Here is a 20,795-nt window from a genome sequence, read left to right on the forward strand (position 1 = left end):
TTCGGGCCAGAGGACACAGCAGCAGCAGCAGCAGCAACAGCAGCAGCAGCAGCAACATCAACAGCAGCAGCAGCAACACCAGCAACACCAGCAGCAGCCACAGCAGTCCCAGCAGTCCCAGCCACAAGGGCAGTGGAACGCTGGCGCCTTCCAAGCGCCGGCCCAGCCGCAAGCCTACGCACCGCCGGCGGCCGCGGCAGCGCATCCTTTCAGCTTCGCAGGCATGGCGACGCCGCCACCCGCGCAAGGTGGCGGGTTCCCGGCCGCGCCGCCGCCGCCACCACCTGGCTGGCCCGGCGCGCAGCAGAATGCGCAGGGCGCGCAAGCGGCGCAGTTCAGTCCCGCCTTCTTCGCGGCGATGCTCGCGCAGATGCAGCGGAGCCAAGGCCAGAATGGACAGCCGCCGCCACCGCCGCCGCCGCAGTAAGCTGAAGCGGGGGGCGGCAGAGCGAGACGGAGAAAATGTGACGTGAGATGATGCGAGATGTGATGAGGGAAACTTATTTTGTATGAGCACCAAAGAGGGGTGGAAGGGAGGCCTACGTGGCTCACTACGATGGCGGCGATTCAGGTCAGAAAGGCCACCACTGCTGCCTTTGGTTCCATAGTTTGAATGACATGGTGCAAGAACATCGGATGAATTTCTTGTCAGACGAATTACAGTGGGTTCTACATGTGGCATGATTTGTCGATGCATAGCAAGGATACGGTATGTGTCACAGCTGGGAAAAACTCTACTACACGTTTCCACGACTCAGACCCGCACACGCTGTTCATGGCTGCGTTTGCTCGTCGGGTCAGGCATTGCACGAACGAAGAAGGAGAAAAGAAAAAGAAGGTGAACCCCCAACGTCAGGTCGACGGGAGTCAGTGTTGTGCCGAGGGAACGACGCTCATGTGAAGATGTAGCACAAGATTCGGCAGGGGCACAAGGCCGACGCACGAGATGAGGCTCGACGATCCTCCGCCACAAAATCCCCGCGGCGCCTCCCCGTCAGCCGGCAGACCCTGCCTGGATTGACCATTGACAGGCCGCCAAAGAGGCGAGGCGCTGTGACGAACGATTCTGTCTCGTGCCGGGAAAACTTCATGTCGCACTGCGAAAGCAAGACCCGCTCTCTCTCTCTCTCTCCACTGCTGACAAGGTCACAAACCGTCATCATAGACCGGGGGGATGTCACCTTCCCAGCGAAGTGGGCGACAGGTGCTCCGCTCACAGTCCGGTATTGCGATAAACGGCATCGATCCCACGATGGTGAGAAGCACTGGGAGTGGAAAGGGCAGGGAAAAAAAAAAACCACAAGCAAGGTCATTTCGGTAAGAGTGAGCGGGACGAGAATGGGGTCAAGATCTGCGCCAGACGGCTGGTGGGGCAGAGGCGGGGACGGGCTACGGGGACGTGGGCGTTTCAGAAGAGACGGGGGGTGTCGGGCCTTTGATGGCGCGCGCGGGCAGTGCGTCCTCCTCCGCCCCCCCCCCTCACCGGCGGCCACGATGCCAGGTTGGAAAAAGACGAGGCGTCGTCAACGAAACGGCGGCGCGGTCTGCTTTGCTTGGGGCTGGGTTGTGGCGGGCAGCGCAAGGTGACGAGACACGAGAAGGGCTGACTGAAATCTTGCTTGGGAACAGAGTCGCGAGAGCCCGAGCGGCGCGCAATTCATGACATGGGGAACAGGCATTTTAGGCCTTGGGTCTCTGTAGAAGTTTGGCGCGTGGCAGGTCTGAGCGGGCCTGGCGGAGGAGCTGAAATTTCGGATCCCCATGGCTCTAACGCTGTCATGGTAGCAAACGAAGGAATCGAGGGAAACAAGATGCTTGCCTACCTTACCTTGGTAAATAATGGGCTGGACTATGGGCGCTATTTGGAGACTACGAGGACGTGCCAGGCGAGTCTTCTGGAAGCAACATGAAGAGAGGCGCCCGCCAGTGCCAGGCATGTACTGTGGTACATGTACATGTAGGCAGGTACCGTGCTTGCGTGCTAGGATGGCGGCGGGAAAATATGGGCCTCCCCAAAGAACAAGGGAAGCGAAGGGGATGGGCGATGGATGGCACGGTAGCAGATCAATGACTCTGGCAGATCAATGACTCTGGCAGATCAATGACTCTGGCTCTGGAGAAAGAAATTCAACCCCCAACAATGAAGGGTATGACGATGTACAGTACCATGAACTGTCCCTACAGTGGGCCACCCACTGCTGTAAAAAGACCTGCCAACAGGACCCGGACAGGAGCCTGGCAACGATCCACGAAGATGCAGGGATACAGAGATGCAGGTCATGACTCCACCGGGTGCAAGCAAATAGGCCATGGTGATTGGCGAAAACATGTCCATCACAGGCTAATCATCTCGCTTCGTTTGTTGATCTGCGTGCTGGGAATAGAAGGCCAATCAGACATGGCGCGTGCCTGGCACGGTTCCTGAACTAGCGCCGAATGGCGGCCGTTGGATGCAATTTTGTGAAAATAGGAGAGGAGCAGCCCAGGGGGATTGTGCACAAGGTTCGATGTAGAGAGCCCAGGAACTGGGCACTATGGAATGACGGGAGGGGGCTGTTGGACATGCAGGCCCACGACCGAGGCAGGTCTCCTTCAGAGTGTGCGGCAAGGCGAGCTTCTCGTTCGAGGTATCATGGTCTGCTCTTTGGTTTGCTGACTGTTTGTTTGTTTCTTTGTTTGGTGTTACCCGTCGTTGGGGTTCGTCCGCTGTTTGACTCTGGGGGCGCATGGACGTTGCGTTCGCGGCTGGCAGGACGGCGCAGATCCGAAACACAAAGACATTGCCGTCTCTCTCTCACGGGACGAACGGCAAGGGCCGGCACCTTAACCCTTAACCTGCCTACCACTTACCATGTACCTACCGTAGGTGCCTACCTCCATGTACCTACCGTAGGTGCCTACCTCCATGTCTCCAGGTACCATGTAGGTAGGTGAAAACTGCCGCAACGTTCGATGGCGACCTGACAGGGAAACCACCGCCTCGCTGGCAGCTGCCTTTCAGCCAAGGACGGCCCTGCTTCCCTTGAATCCGCCCTGCCGTCTGTGTCTCCCGCCCCCTTCCCACCCCTTCCCACCCCTTCCCCTTCCCATGCTTGCCATGTTGGTGGCCCCCCCCCCCCGACCCCTGGTTCTTCCTGCCAGCTCACAACCCCCCTCCCTCGCCCTTGGCGCGCCATGCCTGTGCCTGTCTGTGCCTATGCCCTCCGTTGCGTTGCGTTGCCCTCCTTGCCCTCCCTCGAAGCGTGGAATGTCCCTTCCACCGCCCCGGGCCTCATCCTTGACCCTCTACGCCGCCTCTCCGCCGCCGTCGCCTACTCCTGCTCCTCCACCTCTCCTCTCCTCTCCTCTCCTTCTCACCACCTCTCCCTCCCTTCCAGGTCCTCGCGCTCACCACCACCACCACATACGCCGTGTCGAGTCGACTCTCCCTCCAGGACTACATCGTCTAGGTCGCCCAACGCAACTAGTTGCTCGCCTCTACGTGTAGATTCGTCCGTTCTTTCTGCCACATCCGCCCTGGCCTAGCGCCCATTTTCATTCCTTCATTCCACACATTCCAACCATTACACCAAAATACCCGACCATTGACTACACCATTCGTGTCGCCGAGACAATAAGCGCAGCAAACCTTCGGAACAAGCCGACGACCACACTCACTCACACGCCGCACTTGACGCGCCGCCGCTTCCATTCTTTCTCCCACAAGTCAAGGTCGACCCATCCCCGTTTACATTCCAAACGACCGACCTAGCAACCCGATCCCCCCGTTGAAGGCCGCATACAAACCCAGCCACCCAAGAATTGGTCCCCCAGATTCCCCGACCGCTGATCCTAAACTTCCTTCGACGACCCTGTTGCTGCGAGCTGGGCAACCGGTCTCTTCGACCTCGTACAACCACCACGATCGGCACTAACAACAGCAAAGAACAACAACAACAACAGCAACGAAATCGACCGCCAGTCGGGCGCTGACAACCATGGCGCACTACCACCACCAACATCTCCATGAGAGAGCCGACGACGTCTGGCAGAACGTAGGAGATGCGCTGAACGACCTCAACCCTTTCGGCAGCAGGGACGAGGACGATGAGGAGGAAACGACCCGTCGCAGTGGAGGTAAGCATCACGGCGCCAGGCTTCTGGATGCGCGGCACCGGATCGCGCTCATGTTGGCTTCGCGACTAACACCCTCCTAGGCACGACAATCATCCGCACCGTCATTCAAACGCTGCCCGCCGATTTTGAGGGCTCCGTCGCCAGCTACAGGACCATCAGGGAGGAAGATGAGCGCACGACGAGAGCCACGCCTACCACCATCCAGGGCGCCGGCTCACCCCTCCGTCCGGAACCCAAGTCCTCGGCCTCCTCGCCGGCCAGAGACGCGACGACAACACGCGAGTCCGCCAAGAAGACCACCACAGCCATTCCTACCGTCATCAGCGAACCCACAAAGACAAACGGCATCCCCACCACACTGGCCGTGGCTTCGGATGCGCCTGAAGCTCCCACCCAGCCGAGCAGGGCCATCGGCGCCGGCCAAATCACGTCCGCCTCGACGCCTTCTGCCAGTGCGCAAGCCCAGGCAACGACCAGTCCCGAGCCCAGCGGCGCTGCCAAAGCTGGCATCGCCATCGGCGTCCTTGCCGGTGTTTTCCTACTCGGTCTCGCCGTCTTCTTCCTCTTCAACCGCCGCAAGAGACAGGTTGAACGCGAGAGGCTCAACGATGACGATGAGAAGCTCCATAACCCCTTCGCTGCGCCTACAACAGCCACTGCCGTCGTCGCCGGCGAACGCTCCAACCCGCGTGCCCCGCGTATCAGTCTCCGTCCCGTCACCCAGTTTCTGCCAAATCTCAACTTTGACAAGCGCGCCAGCAAGGGCGCCAACATGGCCATGGCCTCCACTGCTGGTGGTCTGACGCCCAGCCACTCGGCTCACTCTGGCTTCAATGCCTGGGATCGACCTGCGACCAGCGAGAGCGCCAAACCCAGCAACCCCTTCGGCAACCAGGCCGAGCGCGCGCCAACGCCCATTGCCGAGGAGCCTCTGACACCAGCCGCCGATAAGCCACTCCCACCCGGTCCTGTCGCTGCACCTCCCGGTGATGCTTGGTCGGCTCACGCGCCTGCGGCTGCAGCTGCCGGCGCCGCAGTTGCTGCGGGAGCCGTCGGGGCGGGCCTCGCACGCAAGGCTTCTACGCGGAAGGGCACCCCGAAGGATCTTGATCTCACTCTACCCGCGCCTCTGTCTGTCGTTCCTCCCAGCCCTGCCGGTACTGAATTCAGCATGAACTCCGAAAGCCCTGATCAGCCAAACCCTACGGGCTCCACCGGTGCTGCCGCTATTGCCGCTGCTGGTGGACCTACCAACTCGACTGTTCACCGCGTGCAGCTGGATTTCAAGCCCACCCTGGAAGACGAAATGGGCCTGAGGGCCGGCGAAGTTGTTCGCCTGCTTCACGAATATGACGATGGCTGGGTGCGTTGTCAACCTCCGTGATATTGAACTCAATTACTGACATGTCGCAGGCGCTCTGCATTCGACTTGATAGATCCTCGCAAGGTGTTGTGCCCCGAACTTGTCTGTCGGCTCGCCCTGTGAAGCCTCGCCCGCAGAACGGCGGCCCTCGAGGCCCGCCCATCAACGTTGGGCCCCCGCGCGGACCTGGCCCCAGCCACGGCCCCCGTTCCATGCCACCTCAAGGTGGCCCGCCTTATCAGAGGCCCACGACGCCTCAAGGTGGCCCTCGCGGTGCTCCCCGGCCCATGGGTCCCCCCGGCGGACCTGGCTCTCCGGGTGGGCGCCCGATGAGCCCCGCAGGTCCTCGCGGCATGAGCCCCGGACCTCGCTCACAGTCCCCTGGACCCCGCTTCCAAGGCCCTCCCGGTGGCAGGTCGCAAAGTCCTGCCGGTGCCAACAGGATCCCCCATCCTTCTCGGATGAACCCTAATTCCCCGCCGCGCGATTCGCACATGTCCCAGGGACCTCCAACGGGCCCTGTAGGCCGCAAGCCAGTACCAGGGCAGGCGTATTAGACACGATCCCGATCGTGTTGAGCGCTTCGCGCCCGTACATAAACTCCTCTGCTATATGAAGGACGGCGGTTTCGGTGGTCTGGCAATAAAAAGCGCAGTGCGTGCATTCTGGATAGCACAAGGGGCAGGCGTTTTCAGCACCGACGAGACCACTCCAGCATTCGCCTGGGGCTCTTGACGACGAATCCTACGACATAGGAACAACGACATATTATACCATTCCCGTCACTCTCTCACTCACGATTCTTTCTCTCGTATATTCTTCGCCGGCCCCACCTCGTTCAAGGTGGCGGCTGTTTCTTCTTTCCCTCATTCATCCTCTTCTCCCTTCTTCACTTTTTTTTTTTCGAACCGCGGAGTCTTCCGCTCCAACTGGATGGATTCCTTTTGACTTTCAGAACTGGATTGCGCAAGCCTAGTGCTTAATGTGTATTCAGTGATCAGGAGAGACCTGCCTGGTGCTGGCTGGCTGAGATGGAATAGGGAAGCGTATGATGACATTTGGTCATGTTTGGATATGGCTTTGGAGGACGGCAAGGGTGAAGTAGGGGTTGTCGGGGGAGATGTTGGCCTGCGGGAGGAAAGTTAGACAGGACTAGAGCTTCCATGGTTCGCCATGAGGTTAACACTAGGTAGACAATGATCACTCGTATCATGAGAGTTTGCTTGCAGAGCGATGATTGTTTCATGTGCCCGTACTTCAATCCTCCTTTGCTGAATGCCCGGCATTGAACAACGGGTTTCTTCTCTCACAAGAGCCCGCCAGCGGGCTCCTTAGACCACCAAGATGATGTCGTGTCGCATGTCATTTGCCCGAGCAGCGAAAGATAGTCCAATCGATAGGCGAAATATACCTCCAGTTGCCCCTCCCTTGGTGATCATGTAGCACGAATGCAGCGTTGCACCAGCTAAAAGTAGAAGTTCTAACGACGTGCAAGACCATTTTTCCAGTCATTTTCCTACGGCAATCATGTTGACCGAGGACTGTGCCAAGTATCTACGCGCCAACACATTCTTTCTTTGTCCTTCCTCTTTCGGTTCAAGAGGGGCTAAAAGCCATGCAGCATCGGACTTCCCAGTTGGCTAAGCCTCATAATCCTCGAGCCAACGGCCTGCCAATATTTCTATCTCCTCTGCAAGATAGCTGGTCAAGTTGTGGAGGGCGCCTTAAAAAGCTACCCAGACATCACGTCGCTTATTGTTGAGTCATTCCCCAGCTTCTATATCCTGCCTTGTCCGACACTGGCCTCGGCCCCTTTTACACAATCTGGAACAAAAGTCAAGTCGAATCCCCCCAGATTCCAGACGTCCGCCATGAGTACCAATGACACCCAGCCCCTTGGTGGTGTACCGCCCGGGGCGCCTCAGCACACCTGCTGTCCAAGTCAAAGCTGGACACGCGACGGCTACCCCATCGTCGACGGCAAATACCACGACCTCGTCACCCACAAAATCAAGACGCACACCGGTCTCGTCCGCGGAGGCCCGCCCTTGACATCTGTGTACTGGCAGGATCGCGCCCCCGTCGGCCGTCCCGGTCACTTCGTCGCCATGGGCGCGATGAGCAGGCACAAGGGGACCGAGTAGCTCGTCCGGGTGGGCGAGATGCTCAAGGCAGGCGGAGCGTCTTCGGAGGAGTGTTCGGCCCTATTGCGGGAGAACGGGCTACTGCCGTAGTCTGGATATCATTGGGCGCGTCTTGTGGTTTGAAGCTGAATGGTTTACTTGTCTGTATACTTGTACGGCAGGAGTGGTGTCTTCTTCGTCCACTTAGCGAAGACCTCGTTCAGACCGCAGGATGGCGTAGGGGACACATCTTGAGATTTGAGTGATCCTCTATCGGAACATCCTCTTGCAGGTAGTTTGATCCATCTCTCTGGTCTCTGCATGTTTGTACCCAGATCTAGTCCTTCTAAAAAAAAAAAAAAAAAAAAAAAAAGAAAAGGAAAACTTTCTGCCTCGGCAGCGTACGGGTTGAAACAGAACCCAGCAAGGACAGATTGGAGGTCCTCCTCTGTAGGCTCAATCTTTTCTAGCTAAGTAGCTTAGCAGCACCTTCATTCTCTGGGCAACTGTGGGAAGTTGGTGCAATAGGGCGCCTTGCCCCCTATCGTACATTCTAAGTGAATGGTGTATGCGAGTCTAAGTCGCTCGGCATGTGGAGGCAGGTCTGGCCGCGACATGGGCATAAGGGTATAGAGGCAATTTTCTTGTGTCACCAGTGTAGATTATCGGAGACAAATGGATAGCTTGACTACCCTGACGGGTCCTAAAACTGATGAGAGAATTGGCTTTCTGGAGGTCTATGACTTTTGGGGTCTAAAGGACACCTTCTCCTCAAGACTCTGCGTAAAGAGTTGTCTTCACAATAAATGACCTGGTAGCCAGGCTATTGATATTGATCAGGTATCACGGGTTGGATCCTGTGTTAGCATGGACCATACTTCTACGTACATCGTCACCCGCGCGATACCGGAATAGTAGTGCATCAGCGACGCGAAGTCCCAGCGAAAATGAAGCGTTCTGCGGCCGAGAACGCACGACCTCCTGAGCAAGGAGGCCACGGACGCTGCAACTCTCTCTGTTTTTGTCTTCTATCTCAGGAAAATAGATTATCAGTCTCACTTGCTCTCTCCCATCTATGACCAGCTTCTCAATACCAGTGAAGAAAAGCAGCGGAGAGTCGGACGAACCGCCTTTCGAAGAACTGAAAGCTTTGAGAGCGGCTTGAAGACCGAAGCCTATGATACCGGCGAAAAGACTTCTTCCCAGCCTTGAACCCCTCCCCTCTAAATTGCTCTTTTATACGAAAGGCTCAACGCCAGGAAAGGAAGGAGGGGTTTCCCTTCTAGCCTCTATCTGGTTATGATGAGTCGGGAAAGCCATGACATCCGGGACACCCGCCCGCGATGGTCATGATCGTATAGACTTGCGTATCCCTTGAACGCTCATGGAATTGCCTGGATATATAGCTCGGCAAATGCATCCCTTATACCGACGCGGTTGTAAACTCTATTGAACTAGCTTTGCCAGCTAGAACCTATTCTCGGGATCTGAAGGAATCGTAAGACCAGCAGGGAACTACCTGGTGCTTGATTGCAGAAGTCAGAAGGAGAGGACCGCGGGCAGCGAGGCAGTAGTTATAAGGAGGGCCATTGGACCAGAGTTGAAGGAATGACACCTGTTGTTTTACTTATCTATAACACCTAGGTACCAACAGTTGATGCCTTCACCACTCGCGAGTCTCTAATGTCATAAATATGTAAATGTATTGTCCTTTTGTAAATGTGTAGTATCCCATATGGGGAGGGAATTCGTTCTTGCCTAAGATAGACGACAAATAGTTGTTCAATAGCTCCTGCTAGAACATTCTCAGGTCCAATTTGGGAACTGGAGGACTGTTCTCCAAGAGTCTCAACCAAGGAACCATGTCTATCACGATATCAGAGTGTGCTCTCATACAACGAGTCCGCACCGCAGTAGCAATGAATGCCCACGATCATCCGAGGCAAGATAGAGGCAAGCTTTCCATTAAGAACATGACCAAGTTCTTCGTTCGACCTGTCACCAGCGACACTGCTCGTCCAGCGAACAGGATGCGGTCCCCTAGACCCCTATACTAGCATCATGCATCCAGAAATACCCTTCACCATCACGGAACGGATACCGCCTCACTAACAAATGAACAACGTCAAGGATCAGTCCACCTTTATGGCCCAATATCAAGTGCAGCCGTCACTCAGGCGCAGGATTACAGCACGAAGGCTCCAGTTGGATGGTCAGCTCCACGCTCCTGCGCCGAGACACGGCAACCCTGCCGCACCCCGCGCGCCCACCAGGACCTCCAAGCTGCCAAAAGGAGCAGCCACCGTGCACCAGCGCACGTCGTTTTGTGGTTGATGTAACATCCCCTGAGCGATCGAATAAGGGATCTGCTTCCGCTGGATAGTGCTCGACGGGCAATTGGCGTCCATTAAACGACTTTGCCTCAGCTGATCGCCGCTGTTGGGAGATGCGCATCCAGATTGATCCCCCCTCCCCGCGGGGTCGCGGGGCGACGATATGCAGAGCCGTGTTGCCCCTGGCGCAAGGGGGTCATCTATTTTTTATCTCTCCGAATAGGGACGCTCCCGAAATGGGAATGATCCTGCTCGTCTGTTCCCTAAATTTTCTTCGTTAGACGTAGCACGCTACTGAGGACGTCACGACGTGATTCCCTGATCGGCGCGAGATGGGCATGGTGACCTTGACCGGCCCAGCGGAGCCGGGCACAGAGCCGTAACAAGAAGGACCATTAAGGCCTTGACAATGGGTGACAGTCTCGATAGTCTGGGTCGACAGTCCGGGCTAAGGCGCACGACTCATCCAGAACGCTTCGTTGCTAGTTAGCTCGGCAAACATGGATGGTACCCTCGGCACATGGCTGGCAGGGAATCCTTCACTCACCGACACAAGCAGGGACACTTAGAACGACAACTTCAGGAAATGGATCGACAAAGCCTCACGACCTCGGTCTCGCACGGAACAGCATCTCAGCCTCGAGGCTGGCGGCTTTCTGTTCTGCCCAGGAGGCGTTGGGTCTAAACGCCGGCGTCATCGAGTCGCTGTACTTGACAGAGTCTTCTCAATGATACTTGCACGCCTCTCGACAATCGGTCCCCTGATCAGGGAGGCGAGGCGGGTCATCAGACCCCAGCAGGCATCGCCCGAAAGCAACGGCGCGCGGGGATAAATGCCCCGGCTAAATGCGAGTCTCAGGCCTTGCGAAGTGGGCTCGCGTGTCTGGGGCACCCACCCTGGCCATCCAGCTGGACCTGGAGCAGGCATGAGAGTGAACCACGAGTGAACCGAATGTCGCCTTGAATTTGTAAATGACTACGGCAAGCTACCAGAACCCGCTGCTACGTTTGGTAGCGCCGGAGAGGAGTGTTTATTTTGGCATAGCCAGAGACAAGCTTGATGACGGGCGCCGGCGCCATTGCGTGCTAATATTGATGAGCAGTGAGCCAGCCTGGACTGCTTCAACGCTCGCTTCGGTTTCCAGGCCTGCGTGCCAGCTTTGGCCCATCCCCAGTGCCATGGAATGCATACCTGGCTCGGATGGGACATTGAACGGACTGTGATACTTCGAGCTGGTTTGCATGGTTGATAAGCGGGCCTGACAGCTAGACAAAGCATTGATGTTGCCAAATCTCGGCTTGCTGGTCGAACTTGGCTGGTGAAGAGAGTGGATCTGGGGTCTGACCTGCAACGCCTTTGCCGTGCCATCGAACGATGGAAGTGCTAGTCGATAAAGGAGTGCGCGGCAAGCGAAATGCAGCACTTTTCTGAATTTCTTGTTGTTACAGAAGAGTCTATGCAGCGCGGTATACTTCGTAAGTCTCGGTGTAGAGATCGAATGAAGCCTCTAACAGAGATGAACGAGCACATCCATGCTTCCCAAAACGTTGACGAGCATCATGCACTACTGCGCCCCGGCTAAGACCCTTCGCCTTGGAAGGCTATGAGCTGAGCCCATCTCAACTGAGGCAAGGTGAGATAGGTGCTTCACTAGAATTTATCCGGCACGTGGCTAATATATTTACTGCTCCAAGCCGGTCGGGTGTTCCACGTCGCTGGTACACCCCACGAAGTGCTGGTGGCAATCTATAGACTTTTTGCAAAGCTCTGTAGGTGTGAGGATTGCGCCTGTCGCAGGGACGAGAACAACTTTAATCCCTTCCGCTCCGGTTGGCACCGAATGTGTGTGGAGTATCTAAATCCTTCATGTGTCTGACCAGATGCCCTTTCTTTGGTGTAGCCTCAGGTGGTCGGCAGGCGTCGTTACCGGATCAAAGGCATGTCTGGGCGAGGCACACTTCAGAAAAGTGTATAGTCGTTGCCTATGTCATATCAGTACACGTTAACTCGAGAGACTCGCGAACATCATGATACTGAAACCTTCCGGCGAGGTGTGGATGCGTGTCGTGTGTCGCACTGCGTTGTTGCCACCCTGCTTGCCTAATTCTGGTCAAAGCTTGCTAGATGATATTTGGGACTTCGTAGGAGACCTAATGATTCATTCGGACTCTAAGCCAAGGCATCAGGAATGGAAAGGATGAGCCATCCCTGTGCAATCCATCTCTCAACCACAGCGCAAAATACCTGTGGCGAGAAGCAGCTGGGAGGACGGAACTTTTTGGCCGAGACCCAAAGGGGATGTGTTACACGTATTAGGCTTGTACCACACTTGTGATGGTAGCTTTGCGGTACGTCCATGACGCGCGTCGTGCGTCTACGAGGTCAATCGTGTACGGGGAGAAGCGGCTACACCTTTCCCCAGTATTTGAGCATCACACCTGCAGCGCTAGAGGACCCTGTTAGGGCGGCTAGCGACTTGACCGTGAAAGATAGAACCGCATGGGGTTGGAATCTGGGGAAGCTTGTGTCCTGGGGAAATCTCATCGGGCTGCACATGCTCGTCGTCCCGTGCCGTTCGGAGTAGATGCGTGGAACTTGAGGCACATTCTACTGGTAGTAAGGTGTCATCTTTTTGAATGACGCTTCCTTTGAGAACTAGTTGCCTTTATGATCTTCCGAGGCTTCAGAGTGGTCAGGCGATGTATCTGGAGCGGATATTACGCCACGGACGCTTTTGTCATGCGTTCTGTGTATTCAAAACCATCCAAGCCCAGGACTGAGACACAAATCCTCTGCAAGATGGTGCTGTATAAATGGAGAGAGTTGTATATCAGTAGAGCTTGAATCTGATCCGCTGTCGCACATCCTTGACGCAGACTGTGCACTCCAGCACCTGAGTCTTCATCTGTGGCTGATGGATGGTGATGGAGGTTGGATGCACGAATAGGAGGCTGGCCCGAGCTGATGCCGCTAGCCCTCGTGGGATTTCGGACCGACGGCCGCTGACGGGCGCTGTGCCGCCTGCGTCACCGGCCAGAGCGTGGTTGGACAACCAATCCAGGGGGTGGAGCTGGTCTACACAGTCATCCCGGTGCCTATCTCGTTGTACTCTGCTGGCTGGCGCCTCAAACGTCACGTTCGATTACGAAATGCTGAGTGGGAATGCCTAGTGAGAGCACGGAGGCTCCGTACAGCCACCTGCGAGGGATCCAGGGGAGGTTCGACTGCGACGCATCATGAGCTGGACAGTACCGGGAGCTACGGGCGCTGAAGCGGCACGGAGGGGGAGCGCCCATCGGTTGGTTTGGTTGGCAAACATTGTCTCGTACTGTGTGTCTATCACGCCGCCTTTCCATGGCATGACCTTTTCAACAACCAAACCCTGTGTATCGATGCCCTCAGAGTTGGGTGAAGCACCCATAGTTGAGGGAATTCTGAGTTCTCAGAGCCGCCGTGTGCGAGGTTTTGAAAGGCGCCGCTGAAGACGTTCTGGCCTGAAGCCTGAAGACTTTGAATTGAGTGGTGATTGGGGTCGCATCTTGTTGCCCCGTCGAAATGAGGGGATTGCATTGGCGGCGCGTGAGGTCTGCATGCTGGCCTGTGTCTAGTGTATGGTGGTGCGGAGGACTGGAGCCGTGGAGATCTGGGAGCTTGCCAGGACGCACGGTGAGTGGCCGAGAACGCCAGAAGGTCGCAGCCGGATTGTAGCGAGATGTGGAGGGAGATGACATGCGATGCGGGCGAATGAAGTGGCGAGTACGCTGCGGCCCAAGGGAAGACTGGTTGGGGCCTTCGGAGCAGTACCTCTGGGTACATGGCATCGCAGACAGGGAGTGAGCTAGCACCCTCCATGCTGATCACTTGGTTAACTCGAATGTTGCAGCGACTGGAAACCTAGCTCTCATTTGGCCTGCCTGACCTGACCGACACGACCGAGTCAACACCTGCTCGAGGGACGGGTCTCTTGCAACGAGACACAGGGTTTCCCTTCTCCGCTCGCTCGGCGGCTTTCTTTCTCCATGCTTGAATGGACTTGACGGTTACAGGCCAATCAACGCAAGTTCCTGCAGACGGGGTCGATCCCTTTGGCCCGGCCAAGCGTGTGAAAGATGTGGCGTGGCTGGCCTTCCCAAGTCAATTTCCTGATGCTGGAAAGTTTGGTTCTGACAAGTCCTTCGTTTCGGGCAAAGTACTCCTTACGGCGAGCAGGATCCTGGTGATGTGATGCATGGAGGATGTCGACAAGCAAAGCTAGTCCTTGACTTGCGGTCTAGCACATCAATGGCACATTCTTGCGAGAATAATTCAGTCCGCCTACCTACCTGCTTACCTACCTAGGTGCCTGCCTTAGGTAGGCAGGTAAGGCTAGTGAGGCAGGGAGTTTAGGTGTCAAGGTGAGGCGCCAGGCTCCCAAGAATGGGCAGTCGGTAGGCGACATGGAGAAGGTGCTGCCGTACTGTGCGCGTACTTGCTGTCTGCGGTGCCTACCAGAGCTGGGTTGTACCTTCCTCCCTTTGTCACAAGACTACGAGATGGCACGGGGCAGGACCTTTTGAGGAAGGCAGCACCAGGCCATGCAGCCAGGCGACGCTTTCTTGCCAGTGATTCCTCCCATTGTCATGGCGCTCCCCACCGTTGCGCCCATGTCTTCCCAGGAGGGCGACCAAGCAGTCCACACGATGATGCGTGACTCTGGCCCTGCGCCGCTACCATCTGCCTCCACCAGACAAGGTCGCGCGACGTAGCGACTCCAATAGAACTGGACGACACACGAGACTCCCAGCGCCGACCATATCACACAAACACACATACATAGACACACGCTGAGGAAACACTGGCATGTCCTGAGGTCAGAAAGGCAAGGGCACACCACCACACCGATCTGATCAAAAACACGGCACACGGGACTCGGCGCGACGTCTTTTCGGCCTTCGCAACCATCTCCCGTCTACGCCGTGTCCCTACCTCAAGTGGCGCCCCAGACGTCCCAGGCGTTCACCATGGACAAATGGCAATGGCCACCAGGGCCACCAAGCATGTTGGACTGCTGCAAAAGCATGGCAGGCATCCTTTGACATACCGTTGCTCCCGTCCGTCCCAGGCTTGCTCCATCGGCTGGTATCGCGAAGTACCGAAGCCAATCTGGCTCCTGAGCGCCCACCACCCTCGCTAGTACGGCACAAGGGGGCAAGGGCCGGGGTCTGGAGTACCGCTGGATGCACGCCAGGCACTGTGGTGCGCCCAAGCGAACACTGACAGGCTCGATGAGACACAGCAACCACCACCAGCATCGATCAGAATTGGGGTAATGTCTCGCACTTCTACTTCTCCGCGTCTACGCCTTGCTTCTTCTGTCATTTGCACCTGCGTCACACATGGCCTCGACATGGGCACCAACAGGATCAGGAGCATGATGCGAACCGCCAGCAGCGCCACCTTGGAGCCCACGTTGTGCCATTCCCACGCCGCTGGCCGGTCTCGGTCTGTCGATGCCCATGACTTCTAGCGTCGACAGACCTTGGGCCCGTTTGTCTCGCCGTCGTGTGAGAATCAATTCCACCAGTCGATGACAAGCCGCTAGCAGCCACCAACATACTATACTCCCCTGACCACAGAGCACGCCCTGACCCCCCCTTTCTGCCACTCATCAGCAGCTGGGCCTGCACTCGGGCGCCCGTCGGCCCGCGTGGGTGGAAGGGGAGAGTACCTTCGGTTCTTTCCAGGTGGATAGGGACGGGCCATCGCACTGTGGTTGGCGATCGTTTTTCTTCGCCTTCTGTCGCAGACAAGAGACCATTTCGCACAATCATTGACCGTGGCCGAGGCTACGCTTTTGCCATGGACGACTAGCCCCACCTACCTCTCACTAAGATACCTTCGAGTAAGGTTCGTGGCCGGTTGTCTTACGACCGAGGGCTAGGAAGACGTGGTCGTGAGCGAGCTCGCCGAATCGGTGTAGCAACAGCCGGGTTGGCACAGTCCAGGCAGTGCCAGCTCGCCGAAAAGCTTCCAGTAAGCATCTCTTCAAGGAGGGAGTCGACAGTTGAACGACTCATGGGTGGAGACCCCAGACTTCCACGTCGGTCAGGTCAGGACATGCTACCGATGCCCGCGCCGGCGCCAACCGTCCGCTGCCCAACCCAAGCACCCCATCAGTCCCATGCTGGATTGCATACAACTCGGCCTGTCCCTCGGTCCATCAACCACACCCTACCAACCCCGAGCATCAATGGGCTGAAGCATGCGGGCAACATGCTGGTGACTGTCCAGACCTGCCTCTGGTGCCAGGCACCATCAGTATGCCTCGATCCCGCTTCTGCACCCCAGCCGGCCCTTCTGGTCCAGCCCATGGCCATCCTGAGTTGTTCGTTGCGTTACAAAGTTCTCAGCCACTGCAATGTACATGTACTGCAACGTCTCTGCTTAACCCCACACCACACCCACACTCGGCGCCAGTCGCCCGTTTTCCCCTCCCATCTCTTGGTTCGCTCGTCTGGTCTCGACCGTATGTCCAAGACCCCTGTTCCCCTCATTGCAACCCTGGAAAAGCCTGGCTCTGTCGCTCCCTATCCTCTTGTGTGCAAGCGGCTCCCATCCTACCCCAAGGGGGAGAAGAGGAGGAACCAGACGATCCTGGCCCTGTCGCCTGTGCCACCTCTCGGCTTCGAGAACGAGCCGGGGGACATCATCCGCTAACAAAAATTATCACTCCAGCCAGCACATACATCGTCTCCATTTCTGTTACTCAACCTTTCCTGCTCCTTCCGGCGGCCGGCGGTGATGTCTCTTGCTAGACGTTCATTGCTTTGAAGTTTTGCATGCTCACTTGTTCAACGCTACAACAGCCACCAGTGTATTGTCGGGAGAAGCTTGGCTTTGCGAAAGCTTTCTTGCATCATCAACTCATCTTAATAACCTGTATCAAGAAAAGACTCTCCCCCGGGCCTGAACCGATCTTCCTGAGCCGCGTTCTGACTAGCCTGGCCTTGTCCCTGTTCTGATACAAGCCGATCTCGACTTTGTTATTTCTAAATCACCGCCAATTGACAGTCTCCAGGTGGCACAACAGCGAGACCGAGGCGTTGGGCTCTCTCTTAACGCTATTGTAACATTTCCGGACTTGGCTTCCGCCATCGCTCATCCACCTGCTCTCCTCGGTGACGCACGTCTTCTTACCACCCAACTTCAACGTTGAGGACGACGGCAAGTGGACTTCACTCTCTTCTTCAAGTTTGCATTAGGTCTGGTCGGGGGCTTGACCCATCTCCCACTTGTCCCTGTCATTTCGTCCACCCACACACACCGTCAACCCCACCATCCTTCTCACGCGTACGTACTTATTTATGTACGGTACATGGTTGCGTTCCCGTTCGCCACAGATCACACCTCGGCGTCTTGTTGACACGACCCCTGCTCCTTCGATTCCACCCAGCTACCTAATATCTGCATGCTCTCCGCCATCTTCTCCGTCTCTTCCCCACACCTCAGCATCTTGGCCCCTGCTTTACTTGCTAACCAGCACCTCTTTAGCTCTGGCCCGAACTCAAGGTGGATCAAGCCTGCCTGGTCTCCCACTGCCATTTCCAACATATAGACGTCGTCTCCCTCACAGCTGCCAAGGTCCCTTTTGATCCCGACTCCCTTCTGAGGACTCATTTGATCGGAGAACACCCCTTCTCAGCGTCGATATCGGCACAACAGAATTGCCACGCCGCATAATCCTGACGTAACGACAGGACGTTACCAGCAACCGTAGCCATCGTGGGTCTGCAACATCCTGAGACGGGAGTCACAATGTTGTCCAACCCGTTGCATCGATTTTCGCCCTATCACGCCGCGCTTCCAGCTTCAACTCTTTTCTCCAACGGGCATGCGCCCGCCAACCACCCCCATCCTGGCGGCATGAACGAAATGTCCCAGGGTTACGCCCTTCAGCAACAACTTCAACACGCTGCAGTCCACAACCCCCACCTCGCGCGAAACGCTCCTCAGCAAAAACATCGGCAACACCCATACGGTCCAGCAACCAGGACTTCTACTGGCTCAGGCCCTATCAGGAGGAGGATTAGCCGGGCATGCGACCAATGCAACCAATTGAGGACCAAGTGCGACGGGCAACATCCCTGCGCTCATTGTATAGGTATGTTGGAAGCCAATGATTGTAAGCAGCAACAAATTGCTGACCCAAGGCATTAGAATTCGGCCTGGGCTGCGAATACGTCCGTGAGAGGAAGAAGCGCGGCAAGGCGTCCAGGAAAGACCTCGCCCAAGCAGCGGCAGCGGCAGCACAGGCGGCCAACGGATCCAATGGAAAATCAGATACAGACGAAAATGGAGACTCCTCTGAACACAATGGTGAACCTGCCCCCAGAAGGGTTTCAACTAATGGTTCGAGTTCCCACTCTGGCATCAAGGTGGATGATATGAGCGAAGACGCAACGCGGCAGAGCCAGCGAACGGCATCCCTGGACACTTTGGACGACTTGAACACACACCAACACCACATGGCCCAGCACCAAGTCTTAGAGAGGGAGCATCTTGGCAGCCCAACTACTCTGGACATGAATAGCTACGGAGCCGGCATGCACCATGGATATGAAAGGCAAGCGTTGGGAGCCCCGATGCTAAACGGTCCGACACATGGACCGTATGGGCCCAGCCAGGGCAACATGCCGGCATATACGGAGCTACCGTACGGCATGCAGGCTCAGAGCCCGGCAGCCTACCCTACGAATCCTCATTTCCGAATCGGCAATAGCCCGATGGGCGCGTATCCCATGGGCAACGAGCCAACTTCTCCCGGGTGGATAAACATGTCCTCACCAACGGCACAATATCCATCCCATATTCCTCAACACAGTTACGTACACGGCACTCAAAACCTACGTTATCCAGTATTGGAGCCTCTCATCCCTCACCTCAACAACATTGTTCCCATACCATTGGCCTGCGACTTGGTTGACCTCTACTTCGCCTCATCTTCATCTGCGCAGATGCACCCTATGTCGCCCTACGTCCTAGGGTATGTCTTCCGGAAGCGAGCTTTCCTCCATCCTACGAAACCAAGACTGTGCCAGCCCGCTCTGCTAGCAAGCATGCTTTGGGTTGCCGCCCAAACTAGCGATGCTCCATTTTTGACGAGCATCCCCTCGGCGAGGGGCAAGATCTGTCAGAGGCTCCTTGAATTGACTGTCAGTCTTCTCAAGCCACTGATCCATACGCCCACGGGAGAGCCCTCGCCAGCAACAAGTCCAGTCATCGATGGCGTTGCACTTGGAGGGCTTGGGGTTGCGCTTCCCGGCACCATGAGCCTCGATGCTCTGACAGGAGAGTCAGGCGCGTTCGGGGCTGCTGGCAAGCTGGATGATGTCATCACCTACATCCACTTGGCTACTGTGGTGTCTGCAAGCGAATATAAGGGAGCGAGCCTACGGTGGTGGAACGCAGCGTGGTCTCTAGCACGCGAGCTCAAGCTTGGTCGCGAGCTCCCGCCTTCCATGAGACCCATGGGGCCTGTCGACGGAGATGACGGGGATGTCGGAGCTTCCAACGGCATGAATGGCGGTACCAGCACGCCGGGCTCCATCACTGAAGAGGAACGAGAGGAGCGCCGACGGATCTGGTGGCTGGCCTATATTGTCGATCGGCATCTGGCTCTTTGTTACAACCGCCCCCTCTTCCTCTTGGACCTTGAATGCTCCGGCCTCTTCCAGCCGATGGACGACATGGCCTATCAGAACGGTGATTTCGAGAGCTACATGGGTAACACGACGGATCCCAACCTCGCCGGCGAGGGCCTTCATCAGCAACCTTTGCGAATCCGCGGACCTCACTTTGAGTGTACAGGACATAGTATCTTTGGATATTTCCTCCCTCTCATGACCATACTTGGTGAGATAGTCGACTTGCATCACGCGCGAAACCACCCGCGCTTTGGTGTAGGTTTTCGCATGGCACGAGACTGGGATGAGCAGGCTATGGAGATCACGCGCCACCTCGAGGCTTACGAGCATAGTTTGAAGCGTTTCGAGCAGCAGTACCTTCGTCGCATGCACCCCGAAGGCGAAGGTCTAGCGCCCAATTGCGATCAGGCGTCTGCACTGGATGCCCCTGACCACAACGGCGCTGCAGATATTGGTACTCCCTCGGTCCACTCAGTGCACACGAACTCGTCGAATCGAATGACAGAGTCGGATATCCAGACCAAGATCGTCATGGCATATGGCACGCATGTCATGCATGTACTGCATATTCTTCTCGCCGGAAAGTGGGATCCTATCAATTTAATTGATGATAACGATCTATGGATTTCAAGCCAGGGCTTCATCACGGCCACAGGGCACGCCGTCTCGGCAGCCGAAGCCATCAGCCACATTCTCGAGTTCGACCCAGGCCTAGAGTTCATGCCTTTCTTTTTCGGCATCTACTTGCTGCAGGGCTCGTTCTTGCTGCTCCTAATCGCAGACAAGCTGCAATTAGAAGCCAGCCCGAGTGTAGTGAAAGCTTGCGAAACCATCGTCCGGGCCCACGAAGCTTGCGTGGTGACACTTAATACGGAGTATCAGGTTCGTAGCACTCCCATCGTACACTACTTGAAACCATATACACATGATGCTAACCGCCTCGCAGCGCAACTTCAGCAAAGTAATGCGGAGTGCTCTGGCACAGGTCCGTGGTCGGGTGCCCGAAGACCTAGGCGAACAGCACCAGCGCCGACGTGAGCTGCTGGCTTTGTACCGCTGGACTGGCGACGGCACTGGTCTTGCCCTGTGATGGCAGCACATGTGACAGAACTGTACGATGACGAATATTTTGGATTTCTGCGAATAGCGCACTTTGATTTGGTTTGGGAAAGGGGC

At 56.4% G+C, this 20,795-nt stretch overlaps 4 protein-coding genes across 4 annotated transcripts; all 4 read left to right on the top strand.

Annotated features, from left to right (window-relative positions):
- Positions 1–12: 12 nt before the first annotated feature.
- D7B24_009157 (uncharacterized protein) lies at positions 13–427 on the top strand (the record flags this gene model as incomplete). Its single annotated transcript, XM_028643235.1, has 1 exon — positions 13–427. A coding segment is annotated over one exon (415 nt), but the record flags the coding sequence as incomplete, so codon positions are not given.
- A 3,550-nt stretch (positions 428–3,977) lies between these two features.
- D7B24_009158 (uncharacterized protein) lies at positions 3,978–6,036 on the top strand (the record flags this gene model as incomplete). The annotated part of the gene is made up of 3 exons (XM_028643236.1): positions 3,978–4,116; positions 4,197–5,479; positions 5,530–6,036. The coding sequence occupies 3 exons, from the start codon at positions 3,978–3,980 to the stop codon at positions 6,034–6,036; spliced, it is 1,929 nt and encodes a 642-aa protein (XP_028498287.1).
- A 1,314-nt stretch (positions 6,037–7,350) lies between these two features.
- On the top strand, positions 7,351–7,623 carry D7B24_009159 (uncharacterized protein; the record flags this gene model as incomplete). The annotated part of the gene is made up of 1 exon (XM_028643237.1): positions 7,351–7,623. The coding sequence occupies one exon, from the start codon at positions 7,351–7,353 to the stop codon at positions 7,621–7,623; it is 273 nt and encodes a 90-aa protein (XP_028498288.1).
- A 10,107-nt stretch (positions 7,624–17,730) lies between these two features.
- On the top strand, positions 17,731–20,709 carry XLR1 (Xylanolytic transcriptional activator xlnR; the record flags this gene model as incomplete). The annotated part of the gene is made up of 3 exons (XM_028643238.1): positions 17,731–18,076; positions 18,133–20,501; positions 20,566–20,709. 3 exons carry the CDS (start codon positions 17,731–17,733, stop codon positions 20,707–20,709), a joined length of 2,859 nt encoding a protein of 952 aa, XP_028498289.1.
- Positions 20,710–20,795: the final 86 nt, after the last annotated feature.

Source organism: Verticillium nonalfalfae, assembly GCF_003724135.2.
Source record: "Verticillium nonalfalfae strain VnAa140/NRRL 66861 chromosome Unknown scaffold_9, whole genome shotgun sequence".
In the NCBI taxonomy this organism is placed as follows: domain Eukaryota; kingdom Fungi; phylum Ascomycota; class Sordariomycetes; order Glomerellales; family Plectosphaerellaceae; genus Verticillium; species Verticillium nonalfalfae.